Source organism: Apus apus, chromosome 4, assembly GCF_020740795.1.
Source record: "Apus apus isolate bApuApu2 chromosome 4, bApuApu2.pri.cur, whole genome shotgun sequence".
Taxonomy (NCBI): domain Eukaryota; kingdom Metazoa; phylum Chordata; class Aves; order Apodiformes; family Apodidae; genus Apus; species Apus apus.
Genome location: NC_067285.1, coordinates 59,261,551 through 59,277,891, shown reverse-complemented (window position 1 = coordinate 59,277,891; position 16,341 = coordinate 59,261,551). Strand labels below are relative to the sequence as shown.

Genomic DNA, 16,341 nt, shown 5'->3' with positions numbered 1-16,341 from the left:
ATCCTACCTCTGGCCGCCCTGCCAGGTGAACAGCCGGGTTGTGCGGCGGCACAGGCAGCAGCTGCGGACCCAGGCACCGCCGCGCCCCGCCCAGCGGGCCCTGCATGCTGAGCATCCGCCGCGTGTGGTGCCTGGGGGTGAGCTGGAAGGCTGCGGAGCTGCAGCTGAAACACACTGACCTAGGTAGGCTTTCTCTAGTTCTTATTTCCTCGGGTGCTCTTACTGGGAATCACACACAGTGCAGATAATGTGCAAGCAAAGTAAATGCAGGGAGTTTCCCCGTGTCAGAATGCCGAAAAAGAATCTTAAAAGAAGGAAGATGGTTGAACTCGGAGATCATAGAGGCCTTTTCCAACCGTGATGATTCTGTGGTTCTGTGAAGACTGCCAAAAGCTGGTATAAATCACTTTAATTAAAACCTTTGAATATAGAAGTCACGAGCATGGTAATAAACAAAACTGTTAGAAAAGTTCTAAAAAGAAGATACCAGGCAAACAATGACCTTGGTGTCTTATTTGTAATTTATAGTGTAATAACAATAATGTTACTAACTTTATGTTGACCATGTGTAAGACTTAATACTCCATTTTATGCTCTTGTTACTCCTTTTATTGAGCTTGGACAATGTGAACAAACTTAGCCTTCCTTATTCTCATTTCTGATCTGTATTACTCCCTGATACATAACCCTTCACAGAATGCATCTGCACGGTGGATGCAAACATTCCCTTGACACAATGAACTTAAATATAAACTTTTATTGTGCAATTTTTCATCACAGCAGTAAAAGTATATCTGTTTTTAAAGATCCATTAAAAAGGGTCCCTGCCCTGCATTAAAACCCCGTGTAGCTGGCAGCACCCTTTTAAAGGTTAAAAAAGGGAAATACAGTGGCGTGGTGGTGTTTTCCCCTGCTGTGCTCACAATGTCATAAGGCACTGGCAGTGGCAGGGGATATATATGTGTCTTCAGGAAAAACAGATGCAAATAAAAGACTCGAGAGGCCACAGGTACCCTCGGGGACAGTGAGCTGCACGTGTGCCAGAGGAACGTGGCCCAGGCACACCCGACTGCAGCGCGGTGTGCAGCGGGAAGGGGGGCACGGCTGGGGACAAAAGCCACTGCTAACACAGATTTTTGGTAAAAACGGCTGTTTCCCCAGTGGGAGGGATGTCAGCCTGGCCAGGCAGGTTTGTCCCCAGGATGCTCTGTGGCCACCTGTGTCTCTCTGATGGTTGAGGGGTTTGCTCAATCTCTTTACTCTCCCGATTCCTCGAGGACAGGAGTGACCTGAGTGAGTTAGGGAGTGTAAAGCAGTGCTTGCCCTGCAGATCTGTTCAGGGAAGTCCTTTCCATCTGGACGGTGCAGGGTGGGGAAGGGTGAAGAGCTGCGAGCCCTCGCTGTGCTGCCCCCTGACACCGAGCATCTGCTGGGGTGCTGGTGGGCTCCTTTCCTTCCTTCCCGGGGATGGAGTGTGTGAGGGCAGAGGGAGATCACCCTGCAGAACAGCCTGCAATTCACGTGCCAAAAACTCACCGTTGAAAAGCATGTGGCCACAGCTCCATCTTGTGACCGAACTCGCCTAGCTGGGGAAAAACGTGCGGTGCTGCCCCAAATCCCACGGAGGGACCTTGTTTCTCGGCAAAACGTTTTCCCCTGTAGGCACCCCGGCTTCGGTTTGCTTTGCGTGTCCCCACTTTTTGCCCCGAGATGTCCTCAGCAACCAAGCACAACCCCTCCTCAAGCTTAACACATAGTGCAGACAAAGTCACAGCTGTACAGCTAAAATAAAAACTCTGCTTGTTCTTTCTCAAGGCAAGTGTTTGAAGGACCTGCTTTAAGAGCTGTGCTTGCAGAATCGAGGAGAGGGGAGGCTGCAGTTCCCGGCCGGCAGAGCTCCAAGCACACCATCAGAAGTCCATGCAGTTCCCTCTGTGGTGTGTAGAACGGCCTTGTGCTTCAGCGCAGTGACCCAGGCTGGACCAAGAGCAAAAGCAGCCCCTGCCTGGACTTGCTCTGCCTGGCTAATTCTCCCAGGAGCTTAAAAAGCATCTTGCATGTACAAATCACCCAAAAGGACCATGTATCTTCCCCAGCCCACAGATCATACCACTGCCACATTTGCATCCCTTGCTAGAATTAAATCTCACAGTAGAAACATGACTTTCTAGGATTAAACTTCCCTGCTGGCCAGGTGGTTTCCATTTACCCTGTGCATGTGTATTAGCCATTTAAATGCAAGCAATAGCTTTGGCATTTTTGATAACATAAAAGCCATAAGAGAAGGCTGGAAGGCCGAGTACACTGCCAGGACCAAGGGGTTTTTCTGTGAGCTCTGGCAGCGTTTTGTCATCCACCATCCGCAGCACACGGCCATTCAGCTCAATAGACCTGGGGAGGGACAGAGAGACTGTTTGGGCAGCTGTGCCATTGAGCACATCCAGCTCTGGACCTGAGTGTAAATATAAACTTAGCCCAAGGCCAAACTAAACTTTGTTGAGTGTTTACATGTGCTGCACTCCCTCTGCAAGGACTCCTTTAGAGTCCTAGCACAAACAAGTGGAAAAGAACATGTTTCTTACTCTCCTAGTGAGGTTAACAGCAGAACAGGCTTTGTTACAGTACAAATTTGAATTGTTTTTTTCTCCTGCAAATATTAGGGTATCTTCTAAGTCCACAGAGCAGATCCTTCCTGTGCTGATGCGTTAACATTAACAACAAAGGAACCATACAGAGCCTGAACACGTTGCTGTCAATTAGGAGCCAGCACTTGGGAAAGCAATATATCTGTGTTTGTGCAAAAGGAAAAGAACTTTAGCAGTTAGTCCAGAGCCCTGAAGCATGCTGGGAAAAGCTTCCTGATTAACATCAAACAAATGTCCTCATACCTTTGCCCCGCTACCCTGTGAAGGTGAGGTTTTAGAGGCCATCTAACTTTACTCACAATCCTTTCTACAGAGACAGGAGGAATTGCATGCTTACCTGGAAAGTATATTCTCTTTGCCATGAGGCAGTAAGAGGTACTGATCCACATGCTTGCTGGATAAGTAATTTGGTAGCTGCAAATGTTGGGTAACGTTGTAGAGGTTTAAGGCAAACAGTGTCACGTCCCCTTCTCTGTACTTTGGACTGTAAGGCAAGAGAAGGTCATGGTGGGGATCAGGTGAGAAAGAGGTGTCACAGAAATAACATACATCCTTGCACTGTCCCAAACTACTTTTGTTGGTCTGGGGGTGGCTGTGGGCTCCGTTTCTGGATATTTCACCCCTTCTGGAAGCTTACTGGAGGGTGTTTGTGCAGTGGAGGTAGACGCGGAGCTTCCTCTTGTCAGCTCCTTCCAGGCTGACCTGCAGCACCTTGGTACCCACCAACTTCTTGTAGAGCAGTGAGAGCCAGTAGTCCTAGGAGGCATAAAAACCCACATGTAAGCACCTGTACACCTGCTAGGTGCACACCTGGAAAAATGTTGATTTTGCTGGTGATTTCAGTGGTTTTTCCCTGTAATTTTTTGCTTTACCAAGTTTTTCATCATATCAATTTAAATTTCCACAAGCTAAAGACAAAACCTTGCCTCCAAGCCACAGAGTAGCTACATATAAAAGGTACCTTAGAGTAATCTTCCCCTCCATATGCAAATTTTGGAACTCTTTCTCTGGGGAGACTGCATTTTGGAAGCCCCTTCTGCAGGATACAGAGCACCTCAGGGCTGAACCCATGGGGAACAAGCTGCCCTTTCTGCAGGAAAGCTTGTGCCCAGTCCACAGATGCAACATCAGGAAGAAGCCCCCAGCAACTTTTATGCCTTTTGCTAACATTGTGCTTTTGAACATGTCTCAGGATTAGTTTATGAATGCTGGTCAAGAGTAAATCCCCTGGCATGCCAGGATGATACCTGAGAGCAGGGCAATGCCTACTGAAGACTCATTTTTTCCAGGTCTGCTTTTTCTTGCGTCTTGACCACTGCTTTTTCTCTATGAATTCTGTGACTGTACCAAAGAGAGTGCATGGTTTGCACAGAGGTGTTTTGACACTAGGAGGCCACAGGCAGGCACAGTTTCTTCAAGTGCAGCCCCATGTGAGGATGTACGCCAGCTGGCGGGTTTGAGACCTTCTCCCAGCTTATCTGGGAGATGTCTTTGAGGTTTTCCTAGAAGGAAAACTGTTGTGTTGTTCTTCTGACTCACCACAAGCCCGGGAAGTGACTTTTCCTATCAGCCTGCGTGCTCAGCCCCTCTGCAAGGAGATGCAGGCTTCTGACACTGCTGTGCTGCTTCATTTCCAGGCTAAAACTGATGGATCTGGGCTTGGTTTTCTCTGCCTCTAAAGCATTTTGAGCTTGCTTAGCATCTGTACTGCCTCTAGGTAAGGAACAAAGCAGATCCTTTCATTCCAGATTAAATCTATTTGAAATTAGAGAATAAAAAGCCCAAAGCAACAAGCCTGGCAATGCAGCCCCTGGCACAGGGACCAGCTGAACAGGCAGGACAGAAAATCCCCATATGCTGGGTTTTGTCTCGGATGGTCTCTATGAGCCTGTGGAAATCACAACTTGGAAGCAGAAAAATAAGAGGAAAGCTAAAATGAAAGATGTCCTCCTCTTACCCCAACAGAAGTGCTACTAGAACAAAGAAACATGCTGTACATGCCAGAATAACATATAGTTCAAATAATGATGTTTCATCACAGCGGATTGGTATCTCCTAATAAATCAAGCTATCCTGAATGTATTTTTTTTCATGTAATTATCCTTCAGCCACTTCTTAAGGCTAAACATGTGCATGAGCAAAGAAGTGTTTGAGTCTTGATGTCAGATTTGTTTTGTTTTCACTAAGGATATAATACCTCACATAATGTTGGTTTAAAAGCCATTCATCACTCAGCTGAGGAGTACTCAAACCAAAACAGTCCCTCCAGAAAAGACTTACAAACTTCAGAAGTTTCTGCATCCAAATCAGAGCATCATGTCCCAGAAATCAGTCTCTGCTGTGCTGAAGACTAGCTGCACACCTGCAGTTACAGTGAATATATAGTATCTATGTATATAACACATGAACCCATATGGAAACATGAGCTAACTGAGGTGCAAGGATAACTGCGACTATCCTACAAAATCTGTCACTATCTTGTGTTGTTAAAATAGCTGACTTGTACCTCCCCATCCAGCACTGCCTGTGCAGAAATACATGCAGCATTCAGATGATGTTGGTGGGGCTGTATACATACCGGCAAAGGTTCAAAGTTGACATCCACCAGGTGATAGGACCCTGACCCAAAGAAAACCTGTCTCATCACCACATCAATCCCCTGCTGGGCTGAGAGCCCGAGCTTGTCCAACCACCTGCCAAAAAAATGAGACAAACAACATGCAAATTAAATTGTTTACCTCAACTGTGCACTGTTACCCCAAAGGCTGAAATCATCACTGCCAGCAACAAGGTTGTTTGCCATTACCAGACTTTGACTTGCTGACCCACCAGGCCCTGATGAAAATATCGTAATGCCTTTTAGGAGGGGAAAAAATATTGTTGATTTTCAAAGTGTGAACCCCACATTCCCACGCAATTTTTTCTTCCTGAATCTACAAACTGATCAAAGGGCTAAGAAAAGTCTGAATTCTATTATATCAATGAAATGCTGAAAATTGAGTCCTTGGAGAAAATTCTTTTCATGACTAAATTTCCCTTTGGTTAGTAATTTCATGGTGGTTGAAGGATGACATCAGAAAAGGACACCCATCTGGTGAATGACTTTCCATCTTCATATAAGGACAAAGTTAGCATTGCAGATTCAAGGTCAGAAATACAACTTTCTCACACTTCTCATCCCTCATTTCCTGGAGGAATCTGCTATTACCTGGGCCTACATAAAACCTCAGGCACAGGGGAAGCACACAGAGAGCAGTGGGATGGTTATGACCTTCAACCCAACCATAGCCTGCGCTCCTTGAGAAGCCCAAGGAAGATGTTCCTCCAGTGGGGCATGAACGCAACCCCCTGCAGCTGGTAAAATGTGTAATTTCCCCACACATGTGACATGGTACTCACATAAAGCCAGCAACGTAAGTGTTGGACAGCCTGGGAGCTCCCCCTCCGTAGGCAGAACTTGTCTCTCCTAGCCAGACTTTCTTATTGGGCACAGTCCCACCAACAATCTGGCCGGGATGACACAGGGAAGAAGAGACAGAGACAACAGTTTAGTTTTTTTGGTTACTGAAATAATGGGCAATCAACATGGTGTGCTTTAGCCAAGTGTCTACATACAATGTTTACACATTTAAGGGATAACACCAGCTGTGGTGAGATGTCACAGAAATTTTGATCAAAAGAACTAGAAGCAGATTTATTCCCTGCCCCCTTAAAAAAATCATGTCTATGCATGTAGAATGAGTCAAACGTAACCAAAAACCAGGTCCTATAAGTCTTCTTGTGCTGAGTGGGGTTATACTCTAAATTATATTGTTCTCAAAATACAAAGAAATCAGAGGGACGGGCAGAGAGGATATGACCATAAATTACATCCCTGAGTAATGACTACATCAATAAATGAGAATGTTGTAGGTTTGTGATGTATCTGACAGCACACTTGCAGCATGGCAAACTATTTGAGCTCATCTATTATTAGTTTTGTTAATTTTTATTTTTAGTTTACAATGACAGCAGCACCTGAGCTTTGAGGATCCCTATTTACTGCTAGTGATAAATCCTATTTTATTCTATATTCTCTGCTAGCCCCCTGGAAACTGAATATGAGAATGGTCAAACAGGACAAGGCACCTCCAGGACTTCATGTACAGCTGTGGCAAAGCTATCCAGCACTTCGGAGCTCAAGAAATCCTCCCTCGTTGCACTTCGTCCATTCACATAGTAACTGGAAATGAAAAAAAAAAACAACAACAAACCCACAGCCAAAATTAAGGAAAAATATGACAACTGGTACAAAACACCACCCAAAACACTCTGTTGTTTGATACATTTATCCACTGCACTATTTTTCTGTTATTTCCTCTTTTTTTTTTTTTTTTTCCCCCCCTCAAATGTGTAAGTACATTGTTTGTATTTAAGAGACTATCAGGTATCATTACCTCAATTGAGGCAGGATATCACAGAAATTTTTGACTAACAGAAGTAGTAGAGGGTTTTTTGCAAATACTCATTTAGAATGAAGAAAACACCCCTGAGTAAGAGCCAGTTTCTCTAAACCCTCTATTACCAAGGAGTCTGACACTCCTATGTGATTATTTGCTTTACTGTTTTAAGTTACATATTAAAAATATCAGCTCCCAGCTTCTCTCTCTCTGTTGGAGTATTCTGGCCATGTGGAGGGCAATGAGATGGAGGCATACCTACAGGATGAAGGCTGCCCTCCACCATAAGCAGAAGAGCTTTTATGTTCAGTTTCTCTGAATAAAGAAAGGGAAATGGGGATCCCTGTGGTTTTTGCATTTCATCACACTATCACTCAGTCCTGCCAGATGTAGCTGAAGTCTTCCAGCCACAAGAGGAAGCTAAAACCTGATAATCCTAAATTAGCAAAGAAAATAATGCACAGCCATTTAAAGCAAAAGGAACCACAGGGCAAGAACAGTCCAGGAAGGGGAGAAGACACATTTTATACCTTGTTAGCAGCTCTAAATACATAGATAAGTCGTATATGTATACATATATACAAGCATATGCATCTTCTCCCACTGTTACCTGACTGCTGCACGTCACCGTGCTGAATTCAACTCCAGAAGGAAATCCCAAGGAAATCACTTTCAGACCTGTGAAGTTCATGGCAGGTGCCCTGAGGCCAACTTACCCCACTGCTCACCTGAGCACTTTAAAACTGTGTCCCCAAGCCCTGGCACAAGAGTGAAGGGCTGGGACTGTGCCAGTGCTGTTTGCACTGTGGGTGGGATCTGAGGGCAAGTTGCCCATACACAGCCAGAACTGACTCAGGGAGCAAAGGTACAGGAGCAGTAGGAACTGCTGGCACTTCTCCATGGGTAAGGGTCAGCCAGACCTGCAGGGCTTTTCACTTATAGCAAACACACATAAATAGAGAAAAAAAGGCAGCATGTAACACATCAGCTAACAAGGCTTCTGCTGCATTTTTTACAAGGAGTTGAGTGCATTTGCCAGCAAGGTCATCAGTGACTCCCTGAATTTGCTTTCAGGGAGCAAAGTTTCTGCTCAAGCAGATTTAGCCCTCCTAATGCCAAGGAGAGCACCAATGTCAAGGGTACTGACTCGGTTTCAAAGCCCAGCCACCCATGGGTTGTTTAAAACTTTATGTGAAAAAACTTGCACAAGTTCAGCAGCTGCATCTCTGCTGAGTAGGTCTAAACTACCTTCTTTTGCTTTTAGACAACACCGTGTTCTTCCCATGGGAAAGTGCATTTTATTTGAAAGGGTTGGCAGATTGGAGCTTTGAGACAACAAGGACTGCCACTCAGATCTCATTAGCTTCTGGTACATGTTGAAACTCAGCATATGCAAAAAAAGGGTCAACTTCTGCAGAAACTCCTCGTGCTGGGGAGAGCCGTGACCTACTTCCCCGTGCTCTTCTGAGAAAATAAGCTGCTGTGCCATTTTTTTTCTCTGTGTTCTGTTTCTGGTTTTCTCAGTGCACATACTTAGTGAGTGAAATTACCATATTGCACACTGTTGCATTACCCACTGCTGTGCCTATATTAAAAAGCCCCACTGCGTTTGGGTCTCTGCACCAAGTAGGCTGTTTGGAGATCTGCATTTCTGTAATGAACTCCCTCAATTCATCTCTTATTCTGAGCTAGAAAAGTTTGCTGAGAGGTACCCGAGAAACTGCTGAAAGGGGTATTTCACCCCCTCATCCCTATTGAGATGTTCAGATCCATGCTTTCTAAAGAAAACAGGTGATAAGTAGAGTGATAATGGTATCCAAACAGTACTTACTGGTGCCACGTGATTGAGTTGATCACCTTCCCTCCCGACTTCAGGAAGCTGCAACCAGAGGGGGTGCGGTGGAGAGTGGGGGGTTAGCAGGTACTGGTGATAGGTAGTTGGCGCCCCAGCCCTCCCCTCTCCCTGACAGGCAGCAGTGATAGTGAACCGCAGTGTGGCCATGGAGATGTCTAGGGTGAAAAGCCTTTGTTAACACAGCACTAGAGCCAGTGCTCAATTGAAAGTTGATCACTGAAGTACTGCTAGTGTCTTAGCTTCAGCTGGCTGAGTATTTAAGCATTGGACTAATGGATATAGGTAAGATTTCAGTTATCCCCAGTCAAGAAAAAAAAAATCCTCATTTCTAATTTGAGCAAAAATACAGGACATTAGTTTTCAAGTAGACTGGATGTATCCATTTGTAAATCCTTGCTATTGGTTTGGAGCAGAAAATCCTTAAAATCCCACCTAGATACCTCCTCGTGTCCCCTGCATCTGGGTGCAATGAGCCACTGCTAGCCACAGCAGCCCACCCTGGGGATGGCTGTCTGGGTCCCACACCCTACCTTCTCAGCAGGCTCTGCGTGTGCTTTCGGGGCTGCCCCACGTCAGGACCGTAGAGCTGCGCGTGCCGGTAGAGGGTGTAGCTACTCAGAAGTTCCCGTAAGTGAACAAAATCTTGCCCCAGCTGGAAGCCATCGATGTAGATGCCGGATTTCTTCCTGAAGCTATTGGGCTCTGGGGAACACATGCACACATCAGGACCTTGCTTTAGTTTTGGGGCACAGCAGCTTGTTCCCTGTGAGGAGTTAACAACCCCCCGTGGCTTCGTGTGATCTGGCATGATATGCTTGAAAAATTTGAAGGAGACAAGCATGAAACTGTAAGCCTGGGTGATGCAGTGTGCTCTGTCCCAGCCAGTCTCCATAGGTGACACACTGCACCTTGTGGGCTAACCTCATCTCGGAGCCTTGGTAGGCACACCAAAATAATCTCAATTTGCTCATTTGTTGGGCCTTCTGTGAAACCCCTCCTTGCAAATTAAGACCTTAATATTTCCCAATAAAGTATCACCTTGCCTTTATGGGCTGTCATCCTAAACATCAAAAATTACCAGCCTTACCCTGCAGTGGTACCTTTCCAGGTGACTGCTGGCCTGGCCCACAAGCAGGCCTCACACTTACCATTCCCAAGCTCCCAGGAGATGTTGTAACCCTGCGAGGCACAGTAGTCCAGCAGCACCTGGGCATTTGAGCTGTCCCACTGCAAGCCATCTTTCCGCAGCAAGGCATTAAGCCCAAATATCAGATGAAACCCTGAACAGTTTGCAAAGCTGTAGAGAATATCCAGTGTATTCCCTGCACAGAGGAGAAAAGGGAGGATGTTATCTCAGGGCTACAGTGTGCTAGTTGCTTTGGCCAAGCAACAATCTTTACTGCCTGTATTTATTTAGCCTGGTGCTGCAGATGTGCCAAGCTCTCCTAGACAGACAAAACAACCCAGACCTTACTACACCCAATCCTGCAAGGGGTTGAGATCCTCACAACTCCTGCAGCAACTGAATACGTATTTAATGAGGAGGCAGAAGGTAGAAAAAAATTTCTTAGAAACATTTCACCCACTTAAAAAAAATATTAATTTTCAGTGGTTTCAGCTCCTAACAAGCTACGATCCTTTTACTGTGGGGCAGAGATTTGCAACCCCCTGGTTATAAACCCTAGCAGAAAACTCCATTGAAGTCTTACTTGTAATAGTGGTGTTTTTGTGCTTTTTCCGGTTATACTCGGCAAGAATCAGCTTCTCCTGGCTGGGCCACTGGGCCAGCAGAACCTTCTCAACAGCAGCAAATGCAGGCCTCAAGCCACAAGCCTCTGTAGGGAGGAAGAAGGTTGATAGCAACTAAGTCTCCGCCTTCACGGCCAGGGCCCAGCAGGCAAAGGGCTGCAACCCTCAGGAGGAAGCACAACGGCTTGGTGCTAGGCTGAGAGCCAGTTGTGCACATCTGTGAAACACACCCCTACTTTCACAATGTTAACTACATAGAAAAAGAGGGCTGTCTTGATGCATCTATGTATATATAATATATATTTAAAATTTCCAGTGTAAGGTGATGGAGATGGAGGGGTGGAGGAAGATTGTGCTGTGCTTCTGGAGGTGGTCATCATGATAGTCATATCCCAACAAACTATTTTAGCCGGAGCAGCATCCGGAAACCGTCCTTCCAGGGAGCTGCCAAAGCATGTGCTGTGGTGCCTGAGGAGCAGATAAGGCACCCCAGGGTGCAACAGCATGGCAGGATTCATGCCTGCCTTGCTGTGGGCAGATATGGGGCAGTGCTTCCTGCCCTGCCCATCTGGTGCAGGGGAGAGGGCTGACTGCCCCGTGTGGCTCCAACAACAATGCCAGCGGTGTCACAAGAGACTTTTTCTTCAGAGCTCATGTTTTATTCCCATCATACAAACCAGGAACAAGCCTTCCATAACCAGAGAGGAAGGCATGAGTTGGAGCCACAGTTACCCAGAGAGAAGGTGGCCACTCAGCAAAGTGGCACATGGAGAAAAGTATCACTTGACTTCAAAACCAAACATCACCAGTTGTACAGTGGTGTATAACTCCACTGTTGTGCTATGCACCACAGGAACAGATGGGAAGTTTTTAATCTTTAACATCTCTAGAAGGGTTTATGTGCTAAGTTTAACGAGGTAATGGACTTTAGTGCAGTGGGAAACCTCATGCAACAGCACCAAGCTCAAGCAGCTGGCAGTGTTCTGATGGGTTTGCACCTGCCCTGTTGACGCAACAGGACAGCAAGGCTGCAACCCCAGCCTAGCTCTGGCCAAGACAGAGAAAACTGTTTTCATCCGACTATTTCTTCCACCCATTGCTTAATTTTCAAAATGAAACCACAACTTTTGAGCTGACCTTGGCTGCCTCCCAGGCAGTGGGGGAGCTCCTAAGGCTGCTGCGGGAAGCACGAGGTGGCAAAGGGAATGTTCCAGCAGATGCTGGCATGGACATGAGTCCCCCTGTGCCATTCCTCTCTTTCCCATGGCTCGTACAGCTCTTGCCACGGACTGTGATGAAGGTCCATGGATCTTCTCTCCATGGAGGAGAGCAATGCTGACCCTGTGGAGGACACCCAGAGCTGCCGCCATGCCCTTGTGGCTTCCCCAGCTTGCATCAAAGCCACCTCCTAAAACCAGGATGTTTGCAAGTCTACCACGTTGATTCCCATTTTACCTTGCTGTGTCTCAAATTCCCAGAGAGTTTTTTCTTCTGAAGTAGATTCCTTGTTGGGGTCAAAGATGAGAAAATCTGTCATGGTGCCGCCAAACCTCAGGAACCCTGGGGACAGGGCTGTTGCTAGGGCACGCAGTTTGGCATTGCTGAGGAAAGGATGTTAAGAAACAGAAGAAACACTATATTAATGCAGACTCTGGCTTCAGTGTATAGGCTAAAGAAAGCAAGTGCTCAGAGAGACACGCTGCAGTAGATGACCTGGGGCTATCCAGCAGCCTCAGGGCACTCCTGACCACTCACTGGACCTGTGCTCCAGCACTCTGCTACAGAGACCATGCTGGCCAAGAGGCCCAGGATAGTTTCAGTGAGGCAGCAAGGGAGAGATGTGCCCAAGGGAACACACAGAGAGGGAGTCAAGTCCTGTGAGCAAAGTAAGGTAATACTTCAAAATGTGTTTTTTTGGTCCTAAGCATCCTTCTCCCCTAGATTTTTTTTTGCTTTGTCTATACAAAAACTAACATACAAGTCCTGTGAGAAGATGTATGTAAAACTGACTTTACACCATCAGTCCCAGCTTCCATCAACAGCCAAAGTGATTGCTTTTATACCCAAGAGAGACTAAGAGTCCATGTTGGGACACGTGTTAGCTTCAGTGAAGCAGGTTTATAACATAACATAAGCTCTGCCTCATGCACAGGCCATGCTGGATGTGCAGCATTGAGACCCAGCCTTTGCTGGCAGAAACCATGAGACATGGGAGGGTGCCAAGCACAGAAGCACTATCTGCTTGATGGTGACATACAGCAGATTAAAGGCCACCAAATACTTCCTGATCCTTGAGGCAGTGGCGCTGGCCCTAGACTGAACTCCAAGGTGTGCAGTCAGAGCTGGAGGTTGGAGACCTGAACACTTTGCAATAAAACTGGTGTCAACTTTCTCCCCACCTCGGTGAGGAGGAAAAGATTAAGAGCAGTGGAAGGAGAAAAATCAGGACTGGAGAATTACCATGGGGCTGATAAATATGATTGGACAGATAAAAAATAAATAATTATGACAGCTTCAAAAAAAAAAAAGGTAGAATAAAAAGGAAGTGTGAAAAAAAAAAAAAAGAAAATAAAGAAATAGAGCAAAAGTGGGGAAGAAAAGAGAGAAGTCAGAGCCAAAAAGGACTAGGCAGTGAAGAGCTGCTCAGTGTTCCCCAAAGGGGGGAAACAGCTTCATTTTTAGGATCTCTCGATTCAGTTTTGATGACGACAGACCTTCCTCAGCGTTTATGTGACTCAATGCTGATAATACCTCACAAGTGTTTGCAAAGCTGCCCGAGGAATCGGGTTATTTTTATGTCCCGGAGCAGCGCGGCTTGCAGCCCCCAGCCCCACGAGGCGTAACCCCTCTGCTCGGCAGCTCCCGTCTTTATTTCTGTGCGCAAAGCAGCTCCTCTCCTAAGTTTACCCCGGTGCTGTCTCCAGCGAGTGCCGCCCGAGCTGCGGGGCTCCTGCCCTCCCACCCAGCCCTGCTGCTCCTTCCCCCAGCACAAGCGAGGCGGCACAGCTCGCACCCACGGCAGGTACCGCCTTGCTGCCCGGGAGGAATGAAATTACTGAATCCCGAAGCAGAGGGGATCCAGCAGTCGTCCCCCGCCGGCTGCGGGGATGGGGTTTCCCTGTCCCTCTGCCCCTCCAGAGCATACAGGGCAGCAGCACCTTTGCCGGCTTCCCGGGCCCCTCGTCCCGCGGCTGCGGACCCCTCTGCCTGCCGGAGACATCTCCCCCCGCTCCGGGAACCCCTCTCACCCCGGGGTTCTTCTTGTTTTGTGCAAAACCAAGAGGGAGGGCGGGTGGCGGCTCACCTGACCAAGGCGATATATCGCGGGTTCTGGGCCAGGCTAGCGTCCAGGGTGAGAGAAAGGAAAGCCGGGCTCACCTCCCCAAGGGGTCTACCCCGCAGCCCCAGCCTGAGCACGGCGGCCCGCCGCCCCTCCGCCAGCAGCGGCGGTAGCAGCAGCGGTAGCAGCAGCGGCAGCAGCGGCAGCATCCTCCTCGCCCGGCCTGCCGCGCCGCCGGCAGCACCCGCGCAGGGCGGGCCGGGCCCGGGGGCGGGGGCGCAGCGCTCCGCTCCCCGAGGGAAGGACGGGGCGGTTCGTGAGCAGCCAGCGTCGAGACCCCCCCCCCCCCTTACCCAGGGAGGGAGCTTCGGGTTGCAAGAGCAGCCTTGAAGTGCAGTTCTGCTCCTTCGGCCTCAGCCGCTCCGCGGGGTCTCCAACCAGCGTTGAGACGCCTTAAGCCCAGGATTACCCTCCCGGCAGCCTCAAACATGACAAAATGAACCCGGGTTTCAAAGCTGGTTCCTCGCCTGCTCGGACCTTTCCACTACGGCAGCACTTTGCTGGCCAGCCAATTTATACAGCTTTCCGCCTTGCCTGAGCAACCCTGGGCAGCAGCGTACAAAAAACAACAGGCTGGAAAATCACTGAACACCGAACGCTGCTACCGCTGCTGTTGCAGAGGCGAGATGTCAGCCTGACATCCCAGCCACTGGCCTCCTCTACGGGAAACCGAGTCGCAGCAGCCCGCGGTGCACCTGTGACAAGTGCCACTTGGCAAGCCTGCCCGTCAGGCTGAAACCCACCTGCCCCACGCCGCGACACTTGCAACAAAGGCACTTGTTAGCTGCAGCCAACATGCAACTTGGAAATGCTGTTACAAGAAGCATTCAAGCACACTCGGGGACTGCCCCGCCGTCTGCTCCCCGCAGAGTCCAGCCTGAGCCAAACCCCTTGCTCGGCCACAGCCAGCCTTGCCAGCGAGCCCTGGCAGGGACCAGCCGGCTGCAGCCACGGGCGGGTGCTGCTTTATATTCACACTATTGAAATATCTGCAGAGTTTTTAAACAATTACACTTAACTTCACCATTATATTTCCCACCTGCATCAGTTTTCTCCCGAAACATCTCTTCCTAGCTTTGCTTTCCTAACACACTGCACACACTGCAAATTGCCCAGCCCTTTCCCGTGGCCTTCCTTGGGTGCAGCGCTTCCCATGCTCACTGCACTGGGGCCACTAGTCAGTGCAGTTCAGGCGTTCGCCTGCCTGGCCCTGCCTGTTCCTGCTTGCTCTACATTTTTGTACGATTAAGAAACTCTCTGCCAGAACGAGAACTAGACCAAACTAACCCTGTTTTTGATAAACACATCCATGGCTCTGCCAGAAAGGAAACGTGAGGCTTCTGACTGTCTCACCATCTTAGTCACGGTAGCGCTTCCTTTTGCAGGGGTGCACCACCCCTGCCTACACCCACAGAAGGGCTGGGGTGACTATCTGCTAGAGCAATAATTTGTCCATCAGTAGATGACTGGAGTGCTGCACAAACTACCCAGCCCCACGAGTGAACTAAGGATTTAAGAATGCAGCTCAGTGTGTGACTGAGCTGAGGTCATTACTACGAGTACAGGAAATGTTAATAGCCATTAGGCAAGATGCAGCCCATGTGTGATGTTTTTTTCCTACTGGAATTCACTATTTACCCCTTAATATCCTCCATGTGCTTCTTTAGAGAAGGTGCTTGCCAATGCACTGTATTTCTTATGACAGATGCACAAAGGGTCAGTGCTACATTTTTTATTCAATTGCTGCGTGCAGATGCAGATACGAAAAGTCTAATATGTTATGCAAAGGAGCCTGCAAAACTTTGTAGCTGGAGAAGAATGCCTTCCAGCAGTACCACCTGGAAAAGCTAAGGGTATTAAATGGGAATTGGTAACTTCTGCTTGGGCATTTTTTCATATTGTGTTATACCCATTTTTAAATATTGTGAAGCAAGGGAGAACAATACAGAGGTATTTGGAAATTAAGGCTGAATTTGAGCGATGCCCTGTGAGCTACAAGAGGGTGTCAGAACCAGGACTAGGCTTAAACCCAGCTGTGTGGTGTTTGAAGCCAGCTCCGTACCAGCACCCCATCCCGCTTCTTCAATCCACAAAAACACAAGCCCCTGCCTTGTGGTATTCAAATGCTTTGGTCACACAGGTCCTATCAAGCAGTTCTGCTTCTCCCATGCCAGCAATGCCATTAGTGGACACACTGTGCCAACTAGGAAAAACAAAAAATAAAACTGGGAATTTCAACTGTCCAACAGTGGAAGCATCACACTATCACTAACAGTGACTCCAGTGATGTTCCCAGGCAAGAACCAAGAACTG

The 16,341-nt window shown here is 47.9% G+C and overlaps 2 protein-coding genes across 3 annotated transcripts in view; both read right to left on the bottom strand.

Moving 5' to 3' along the window:
- Nucleotides 1–742: 742 nt before the first annotated feature.
- HPSE (heparanase) lies at nucleotides 743–14,177 on the bottom strand. The gene is made up of 12 exons (XM_051620110.1): nucleotides 13,993–14,177; nucleotides 12,144–12,289; nucleotides 10,649–10,774; nucleotides 10,088–10,261; nucleotides 9,470–9,641; nucleotides 8,916–8,963; nucleotides 6,774–6,867; nucleotides 6,045–6,151; nucleotides 5,224–5,338; nucleotides 3,283–3,401; nucleotides 2,983–3,129; nucleotides 743–2,391 (listed from the first exon to the last, which is right to left on the bottom strand). Exons 1-12 carry the CDS (start codon nucleotides 14,175–14,177, stop codon nucleotides 2,232–2,234), a joined length of 1,593 nt encoding a protein of 530 aa, XP_051476070.1. The 3' UTR covers nucleotides 743–2,231.
- HELQ (helicase, POLQ like) overlaps nucleotides 12,202–16,341 on the bottom strand; it is a 25,574-nt gene continuing 21,434 nt past the window's right edge. For both annotated transcript variants that reach the window (XM_051620107.1, XM_051620109.1), the window contains one exon: nucleotides 12,202–12,289. In XM_051620107.1, coding sequence (XP_051476067.1) covers nucleotides 12,267–12,289 — 23 coding nt within the window. In that variant the 3' untranslated portion in view covers nucleotides 12,202–12,266. The remainder of the gene's footprint in view (nucleotides 12,290–16,341) is intronic.

What these genes read in the sequence shown, in the direction of transcription:
- HPSE (XM_051620110.1), bottom strand. Translation starts at nt 14,177, where the DNA reads ATGCTGCCGCTGCTGCCGCTGCTGCTACCGCTGCTGCTACCGCCGCTG. An exon ending in CAAAAACACCACTATTACAA is followed by an intron (nt 10,262 to 10,648) that starts GTAAGACTTCAA and finishes TCCTCTGTGCAG; the next exon opens with GGAATACACTGGATATTCTC. An exon ending in ACTTACGTTGCTGGCTTTAT is followed by an intron (nt 5,339 to 6,044) that starts GTGAGTACCATG and finishes TTTTTTTGGCAG; the next exon opens with GTGGTTGGACAAGCTCGGGC.